The 10,264-nt window shown below is 33.8% G+C and overlaps 1 protein-coding gene across 1 annotated transcript; it reads left to right on the plus strand.

The window, feature by feature from the left end:
* The first annotated feature begins 1,181 nt into the window (after window positions 1-1,181).
* LOC140181410 (uncharacterized) lies at window positions 1,182-3,535 on the plus strand. Its single transcript, XM_072224968.1, has 3 exons — window positions 1,182-1,509; window positions 2,118-2,912; window positions 2,997-3,535. Exons 1-3 carry the CDS (start codon window positions 1,182-1,184, stop codon window positions 3,533-3,535), a joined length of 1,662 nt encoding a protein of 553 aa, XP_072081069.1.
* The last annotated feature ends 6,729 nt before the right edge of the window (window positions 3,536-10,264 follow it).

Below are 10,264 nucleotides of genomic sequence, written 5' to 3' on the forward strand. Positions count from 1 at the left end.
ACTTTATTTCGTGAGTAAACTCTTGGAGGAATCAACCACAGTGCGATTTAATAGAGTTGTAAGTGCTAATAGTCTTCGTTTTTAATTTGTTTTACAGTGTGATAAAATCCATTGTTCAGTGAAGAATTATTTAGCAAAGATATTTGAGAATGATCTGATCGAGGGGAAAATTTATGTCTTCTCAAATTTTTTGATTGAGGAATCAAGCAGAATTTATCTTCCGACTACACATGTGTGTAGAATAACCTTTAAGAAGGAGTCACGTATAGTAAATACGATCGATGATCGTAACATTCCTGACAATCATTTCAATTTTCTCGATCATGCTGATATATTGAGACAAACAAATGAAAAAGATAACTTATTTGGTGCGTAGTTAATAATTATTATTATTATTATTATTATTATTATTATTATTATTATTATTATTATTATTATTATGTTGTTTAATTTATTAAGAAAAATCCAAAATTGTATGCTGCTGTTGAGAAATATATGGTTCATGGTCCATGCGGTCATTTAAATAGAAAGAGCCAATGCATGATCAATGGTATTTGCCAAGGCATTTTGAGATAGGACAATTATTGACGAAGCAGGCTTTCCAAGATATCAAAGAAGAGATGATGGGCGAACTGTATCAAAGAAAAATATAGAGGTTGACAATTCCTTCATAATTCCATACAATTCCGGTCTTCTTCTAAAATTTGGATGTCACATCAATGTTGAGTATACTTGCTAAACTTCAGCAATCAAATACCTGTTTAAGTATCTTCACAAGGGTAATAACAGGGTGACAGCTGCATTTTATCAAAGCAATGAATCTCAGGTAGATGAAATACATAATTATTATGATTGTAGATATATATTAGCATGTGAAGCTGCATGGAGATTGTTTGGTTATCCTATTCAAATAAAGGAACCAGTAGTAATAAGATTGACATTCCATCTTCCTGATGATATGCTAATTGTCTACAAAGATACCGATACAATTCAGTTAGTTGTTGAGACTTTTTTTTTCAAGGAATCTATGTTGATTGGATGGTTCAAAGCAAATGAAGCCCATAATGATGCAAAAAATTTGTTCTGAGTTTCCAACAAAATTTGTTTGGAATGGAAAGCATCATATGTGGACTCATAGAAAGCAAGGCTATGCCATAGGAAGGATATCTCATATACCACCAATGAATAAGGAAGATTACTATCTAAGGCTACTTTTGAACATTCAAAAGGGATGCACGAGTTTCAGTGATCTAAGAACAGTTGATGGTGTCGTTTATGACTCCTTCAAAGATGCATGCTATGCTCTAAGACTGTTGCAGGATGACAGAGAATTCATTGATGCAATCTCTGAAGCAGGAACATGGCACTTTGTAACTTTTTTAAGGAGACTTTTTGTTGTTTTATTAACATCAAATAACATGAGTAGGCCAAATTTTGTTTGGCAAAAGATTTGGAACTTTCTCTCCGATGACGTACTATATGAACAAAGAAGATTACTACAAATGGAAGGTAACTATAGTCTATTATAATTTTTTTCCTTGTTAGAATTCAATTTATCATATAATTATAACAAAAACATTGGATAAGAAATTTTAAGAGTGATTTTCTTTAACATAATGCCTTTTTTGGGAGTAAAATTATCATACATATGGCAAATTGTTTATTAGTGTTTACTTTAACTTTTTCTCTTTCTCTGATAATATTTAGGAAATATAACAAAACATTACTTAAAAATTGGATTTTATATATATATATATATATATATATATATATATTAATTTTGTACTTGCTTTACTTCCTCCTCTTAATACAAATTTTGATTCATTGCTGTAAACCATATCTACTTAATCTAAGAAACCGTTACTAAATCCACATACTTCCAATACTTGCATTTGCATCGGTTGTTTGTGTGCCTTTTTTTTATGTTATAATGATTCTGATATTCATGTTAATCACAATAATATTTTTTAAAAGGATATGTTACTAATGAAGCATTTTTTAAACAAAAAATAAGGAGTGTTATTTATCATTCAACAATGCATTTCAAACATTTTTTACCAGAGATTAATTTTATAATTTTTCAAGTAATTGTGTTATTTTAAATTGAAAAAATACAGATTTGATCATGTCAGAAGTCCAAATAAAAGATATTGCACTTGCAAAAATTAAGGATTTGCTCCAGTCAAATGGCAGGTCATTGAAAGAATATTGTGGAATGCCATATCCTTTAGAAAATTTGATGTCCACCTTAGAAGATAGAATTATCATGAAAGAGTTGAACTTTGACGTTAATGCTCTTGCGAATGAACTAAGTGGGTATTTAGAAAGGCTAACTAATGAGCAGAAATTTGCATACGATCAAATAATTGGTGCTGTTAGCGGTAATATGGGTGGACTTTTCTTCTTATACGGTCAAGGTGGTTGTGGAAAAACATTCTTATGGTCAACTATATCATGCTCAATTAGGTCTAAAGGAGGTATAGTTTTAAATGTTGCTTCGAGTGGGATTGTTGCACTTTTGTTGCCTAATGGAAGAGCTGCACATTCAAAGTTTAAAATTCCTTTGGCCATAAATGAGGATTCTTTGTGTAGCATTAAACAGGGAAGTCCTCTTGCAAGGTTAATATCCAAGGCCAAATTAATCATATGGGATAAAACTCCAATGATAAGTAAGTATTGTTACGAAGCTTTAGACAAATGCCTCAGAGACATCTTAAGGTGCTCAGATTCGTATAATACTCATTTGCCATTTGGAGGTAAAGTTGTTGTTCTCGGAGGAGATTTTAGACAAATTTTACCTGTGATTCCCAGAGGCTCAAGGCAAGATATAATTCAGTCTTCTATTAATTCTTCATATTTGTGGCATAACTGTAAGGTTTTGAAGCTTACAAAAAACATGAGATTGTCACTAGGTGAAAACAACAACATATAAGAACTCAGAAATTTTGCAGAATGCCTACTCAAAATTGGTGATGGTTTGGCTGGTGATACAACAGATGGTGAATCGATCGTTTATATACCATCTGACATTTTGATTAAGAACTCTGAGGCAACTTTGGATGACCTCATTGATTTCGTGTATCCAGATATGTTATCCAATTTATCCGTTGAAAATTATTTCAAGGATAGAGCAATTCTTGCACTAACTTTAGATTGTGTCACTGATGTTAACAACAAGATGACTGCAGGGTTACCTGGACAAGAAAGAGTCTACTTAAGTTCAGACTCTGTGTGTGCTGAAGAGGAAAATATGGAATTTGAGTTAGATGCTTTCTCGCCGGAGATTCTAAATGGAATAAATTGTTCAGGTCTACCACCACACAAGTTGGTTCTGAAGGTTGGCGCTCCTGTTATGTTGCTGCGGAATATAGACCAAACTAATGGTTTGTGCAATGGAACGAGGATGCAAGTTAGAAGAATGAGAAATCATGTGTTAGAATGCAAGACTTTAACTGGTAACAAACCTGGAAGTATTGTTCTTATCCCAAGACTGAATCTAATTCCAAATAATGAAACATTGCCGGTCAGGTTTTAAAGAAGACAATTCCCAATTATCATGTCATTTGCAATGACAATAAATAAGTCCCAGGGACAAACTCTATCGAAAGTTGGAATTTATCTTCCAAGGCCAGTTTTCACCCGTGGTCAATTGTATGTTGCGTTATCAAGGATAACGAGTAAAGATAGTCTGCGAGTGCTGTTGCAAGATCATGGACACTTGGAAGATAACTGCACGATGAATGTGGTATATAGAGAAGTTTTTGAGAGCCTATAATAAAAAGGTAATAACAAAATGTCTTACTAAATCTATTTATTTATTAAAATTTATTACTATCACTTAAAAAAATTTAGAAATTCTAGGAACTAATAGATGAATTCTTATTGTACATTAATAGTTTGAGAATATTAAAATTATCATAAAAATTCGTATAATTTTATTCTCTTGACAAACAATTTTATAATTACGTTAATCATATAATTTTATATACAAACATTGATACAGTGTTGTTTCATGTATATATTTTGCAGGTATCAAAGGATAGCATTGAATTGTTATTCAGTAGGTTTAAATTATTTATTATTTATTACAAAACTTTCTGCATTAGGCTTCTCTATTAATTTGTTCTTCATTTTGAGCTGATTTTGATATTTTCTTACTTCACAGTAAACCAACATATAAAACTTTGTTGGTAGATTTAAGTATTACTAGATTATTTATGGTCATATTGAGTATATATGCCTGATTTATTGAAAAAAGTAGATTAAATAACTATTTTATAGTTAATACAATTAACACTATATTAAGAAAAAAAAAATAACGCATACAAGTTATTCTTTTATTAATTAAATTATTATAATTAAAATGAAATTTAACATAACAACTTAAAATTATAATTTCAATCTTATCACATGCATGGCACGGGTGATTAAACTTGTAAGTTGAATTTATAGGATTGCAAAAATCACATACAAACTTAAAACCAACGGAAAGTAATCTTCTATTTTATACTTATTCAATGAATCTAATAGGATGAAGGAACCAACAAATAAGACAGAATTGGGTACTGATATGGCACAAGAGCAGTAAATAGATGAAGGGTTGCAAATCACAGAAAGAAATCCAAATTCTGTTATTAATGGAGACCACTTAAGTGACAATCCACACAACATAGTGCTAAGAAGAGGGAGCAAAAACAAAATTACAAATAGACTTCTGAGAAGCTATGTCTGTTATGTAAATTTTGATATTGGTCACTCTTTTTCTCTAGCTCCTTTTGGAGATATTTCTTCTTCTCTAGCTCATTTCTTTCTCTCTTAATATTCTGCAGGTGCAAAAGCTCTCAATAGAAGCCCTGACTCTATCTTCTATTCCTTCATTTTATCTTTGAAATTCTCTTATGTCAATATACAATTAGTTTTTTATCATAGATAATTTGCATTACTTGTTATTCCATTTACATTTCATCAATTGATAAGCATTCATCTGTTATTTCATTCGTACCGTAACATTTGGTGCTTTCATTGAGCATGGCCGACGGCATGCGTTTGAAGACGATGGATGCCGATATTCGCAAATTGTTTTGAGTTGGTGGCACAAAATTGGTAGTAGATTCACCAAATGTTTGAGGCCAACAAATCTCAAGGGGAGGTTCTACACCATTCCTTACAATAGATTCTTCAAAATTTGGACAAATTTGATTGGCATAGATGCACTTGGTTGGATTTTTAGTGCAGACCAATATTTTTATTACTATCAATTGATGAAGAGGAACGTGTTAGCATTGCTCCTATGCATATCAAGCTCCACCATACCGTGGTTTCAAATGACTCAATGTCATACTTGATTTTGTTCTTGCCATGGATTAAAATGTGCGATTGAGGTCGAGTTTGGCCCCTCGTTGTTTGAGTTACCTTGTGAATCTCTCTTCAAGCTTACTCAACGTGGTTTCATAATGGATTATTATTCGGAGATCACTATCCTCGATAATCGCTCACAATTGGAACCACATGAAGCGATGAAAGATTATTTTATCAGTGGGTTATGTTAGGATATCCATCGTGAGGTGAAGACTCAGTGTCCCCATAGCTTAATGCATGCAGTGAGCTTGGCTAGACTTTATGAAGATAAAAGCACACCCTCTTTTTGTCCTAACCATGAACCTAATATTCATGCTCCAATCCACCATAATCAAATTGTTACTTCTGTCACTAAAACTGCCCCCCGCACATCACCACCCCCTTTACTAGTGACCCCCCGCATCTAAACCCACCTTAAACCCCAATTGGATCTTGGTAAAGCGACTTTCTCTAGCTGAGCAGTAGCTACGCTAGGAGAAGGGCTTATGCTTTTAGTGTGACGAGTGATTTTCTCCAAGCTACAAATGCCCTAATCAACATTTCGTGCTCTATCGGTTGGAAGGAACTGATGAAGAAAATTCTCTAGCATAGGAGCAACCACTTGATGGTACAGAGAACTCATTGTTGTCAAAATTGAAAAATCAGGTAAAAGACCTGCACTATTTATCCATTAATGCAATGAAGGGAGAACCTGAGATGATATAGCTTTCAATGCCCTCAGGACAACTTTCACCACTGCTCCTGTGTTAGCTCTTCTAGACTTTGTTATGCCATTTGTATTGAAAACTGATGCATCAAGAATTGGTGTGGGTGCATTTTTAAGCCAAGACAAACATCCTATTGCATTTTTCTCTAAGAAACCGAGTCCTTTAATGTAGTGACAGTCTTCCTATACTCGTGAGTTATATATCATCACCAAGGCTATTGCAAAATTTCACCATTATCTATTTGGTAAATCGGACCAAAAAAGCCTAAAGTATTTAATTAATCAATCTTTCCACACTTCTGAGCAACAAAAATGGTTGCATAAGTTTCTTGGTTATGATTTTGAGATACAATATAAACCCGGTGTGGATAATTTAGCTGCTAATGTCTTATTGTAACACTCTCACTACCAGATATTACGTTTCTAGCTGCGCCACTCGCAAAAAGTATTACAACTACTTTATATACTTAATATTAAAATAGGAGCCTGCGACTTGACACCGTATCGCTGATTTCTTTAAAAACTGGAAATAAATACTTTATTTTACAAAAAACAAACAAGCATAGATTCATACACAAGATTTCTTACATAATAGCTTATAATATAATATACATATAAAACACACAACTCCTATCCCTCTTACAAAATTGTAATAACAAAGACGATGGGAGAAAAATAATCTAATTAATACAACATCTTATAAACTAAAACGCAGTATAACTCTTCATAATACTTCTTCATCCGATTCCTGAAAAGGTAAAGCTGTAAGGGGGTGAGAACCTAACCACACGGTCTCACCACAGAGTTTCAGAATTGTCATAAGAAGATACTTAATAAGAAAACTGTTTTCAAGCTCAGTGATTATCATTGCCTTATGAATCTTTAAAAACCAATAGCTAATCATTCAAAACCTTTTCAAAGAAACAATATTTAATCCTTCAGAAATCCAAAACCTTTCTTATAAGAAAATCTTAATCAGAAATCAACCACGCAATCAATCTACACAATCATCAATTCAGCACCAAAGCTCATTCTCAAAAGTAGCACACCAGGACAAACACAAGCAACACAGGCAAGGAAAGCACAGATTTAGGTAGCAGTTATAGCAAATAGTTCAGGTAGCAGTTAAGAACAGTTTACCAATTAGGCAAACCAAAACAAGCTCAAACCCAAGCAAAGCATACAAATGCATATGATGCATGCCTGTCTTATGGCTAATGAGCTCATCTGTCGATTATACAGCCAACCCGACAAGTCCGGTTTGCTAAACCATTGGATTGTCCCCCAACGCGCATCCCCATGAGTCTATGCATAGCTTTTTCTCATATATATATTGATTCATGAGCATCTTTTCTATCTTTTCCTAGTGAATTTGCATTTAATTTGTTGAGTTTAATCAAGAATTAATTATCTTTTAGCCACTATGGATGCTACTTTGAGTCTTGTGCAATTCTGTTTATTTTAGGCAGCATTTGGTTGGATTTGATGGAACTTCCACAGAAAAAGAGAAGAAGGCTATATAGGGCAGAAATGCTTAGAGGATGGAGAGGAAGCTTTTACAAATGGAAGGAGCACAAGAAATAAAGGAGATGACAGCGAGTAGCGACGCGCGCGCGTACCTGACGCGTGCGCGTGATTTGGAGCTTTCCATGGCGACGCGTGCGCGTACCTGACGCGTACGCGTGACACGCGACGAAGACCATCGACGCGTACACGTGACTGACGCGTACGCGTGACAAGTGCGAAGTGCAGAAAATGCTGATTCCTATTAATTCTGATTTAAATTTAAATTTTATTTTAAAATAGGAAAAGATATTATTTTAATTTTAGAAAATAGATTTTAAATTAATTAGGATTAGATATAAAAAGAAGAAACTTTTTTAAAGGGGGGATCCCATTCCATTCCAAACTACCAAAATACATTTTATCAGAATCCTTATTTTCTCTCTGAACCATGAGCAACTAAACCTCCACTGTTAAGGTTAGGAGCTCTGTCTATTGTATGGATTGATTTTATTGTTTTTTTATTTTTAATTCATGTACTGATTTATATTTAAGAATTATTTTCGTTCTTTATTTTATGAATTTGGGTGGAACGGAAATATGACACTCTTTCTAATTGAGTTCTTGTATAACTTGGAAAAGTTCTTTACTTGAACAATAGCTTGAAAACAACTTTTTCTAAATTTTAATTATCTGAATTTAACGGGATACGTGATATATAATCCTCTTATATTTGGGTAATTAGGATTTCTGTGGCAGATAACTAGAATTGAACTTCACCCCCTAATTGGAATTAATTGACCAAGGAATTGGCTGTTGATGAATTTTAGAGGAGACTAGAAAGGTCTAAGGAGTTAGGGTTTAGTCACATATAGTTGCCATGAATTAAATCTTACATGATTAAAAAAAATTAATAAGAAAAGTCAATCCGGAAAATAGATAACTCTGAAGCCTTAACTATTTCTCCATACTTTATTCTCAACTTATTTACTAACCTTTCTTTAATATTCTTTCTTTTGTTTAATGTCTTTGAACTCTCAAACACTATTTTCTGTTTGCCTAACTAAGTAAATTAATCAACCATTGTTGCTTAATCCATCAATCCTCGTGGGATCGACCCTCACTCACCTAAGGTATTACTTGGTACGACCCGGTGCACTTGCCAATTAGTTTGTGGTTATAAATTACCGCACCAAGTTTTTGGCGCCGTTGCCAGGGATTGACTGTGATTAACAACTATCAGTTATTTGATTGCTTAGATTAGGCGTTTTAGTTTTAATTTTAATTAAATTTTGTTTTAGTATTTTCGAAAAAATAAATAAATAAATAAATATATAAATAAATTAGTATTAATTTTTTTCCTTAATTTCTGAAATTAAGTTTGGTGTCCCTTAGTTATTTTTATTTCAATTTTTCCTGTTTATTTTTCTTACTAATTTCAAAATTTTTGTTCTATTTTAATAAGTAATTTTCGAATTTTTTTAGTTAATTTTTTTTAGTATTTTTATTTTATTTCTTTTACACAGGTTACCTCACTGGAAATTTTCTACACTCTGACGTAGAGATTCTCATCTTTTCTTATTTTCTGTCTGTGTATGCACAGGAAGAGACAAGGAACATCTCTTAGACTTTGATCCTGAACCTGAAAGAACTTTCAGGCGGCGTTTGCAACAAGCAAGACTTTACAAGGCTGCAGAATCCACCATGGATCCTAATAATACTGTTAATGCCAATGTGGCAAATCCAAATGGGGATGAGCAAAAAAGGAGAATGCTTGGCTCTTACTCTGCTCCTACTACAGATCTTTATGGAAAAAGCATTGTGGTACCTCCTATAGCAGCAAACAACTTTGAGTTGAAGCCACAATTGGTCACCCTGGTGTAATAAAACTGCCAGTATCATGGTCTTTCCCACGAAGACCCAAATCACTTTATTTCTAATTTTCTGCAGATTTGTGATACTGTGAAGACAAATGGAGTGAACCCAGAGGTATAAAAACTCATGCTCTTCCCGTTTGCTGTGAGGGATGGAGCAAAGCTATGGCCAGATTCCCGACCCAAGGAGAGTTTGGATACTTGGGACAAGGTTGTTACTGAGTTTCTTACTAAATTTTTCCCACCAAAGAAGCTGACTAAGCTTAGGGTGGAGGTTCAGACCTTCAAGCAGAAGGATGGTGAAACTCTTTATGAAGTTTGGGAGAGGTACAAGCTACTGACTAGGCAATGCCCTCCGGACATGTTCTCCAAATGGACCCAACTAGATATCTTTTATGAAGGATTGGGTGAAATGTCCAAGATGTGCTTAGATAATTCTACAGGTGATTCATTGCACAAGAAGAAGACACCGGAGGAGACTATTGAGCTGATTGAATTGGTTGCTAGCAACCAATAGTTATACTCATCTAATAGGAATCCTGTGAACTCTGAGACTTCTCAGAAGAATGGTGTTATGGAAGTGGAAGCTCTTAATGCTCTTCTTGCTCAGAATAAGCTTATGTCTCAGCAAATAAGTCTACTCACTCAACAGATGGGTGGCATGCAAGTCTCAGCTATCAACACCCAAAACTCACCTCAAGAGGTCTCTTATGACATGACAAGTAATTTTATGCAAAATGATAATTATGGTTATGCCCAATCCTCTTCTGAACAGGTCAATTACATGGGGAGTGCTCCTAGAAACCCCAATAATGATCCCTAT

This window comes from Arachis hypogaea, chromosome 18, assembly GCF_003086295.3.
Source record: "Arachis hypogaea cultivar Tifrunner chromosome 18, arahy.Tifrunner.gnm2.J5K5, whole genome shotgun sequence".
Lineage (NCBI taxonomy): Eukaryota > Viridiplantae > Streptophyta > Magnoliopsida > Fabales > Fabaceae > Arachis > Arachis hypogaea.

Excerpts from the sequence above, each read along its gene's own strand:
- LOC140181410 (XM_072224968.1), top strand. The coding sequence starts at position 1,182 with ATGAATAAGGAAGATTACTATCTAAGGCTACTTTTGAACATTCAAAAG. Across the intron at positions 1,510-2,117 it reads AAGATTACTACAAATGGAAG|ATTTGATCATGTCAGAAGTC; the intron begins GTAACTATAGTC and ends GAAAAAATACAG. Across the intron at positions 2,913-2,996 it reads AAACATGAGATTGTCACTAG|ATGGTGAATCGATCGTTTAT; the intron begins GTGAAAACAACA and ends GTGATACAACAG.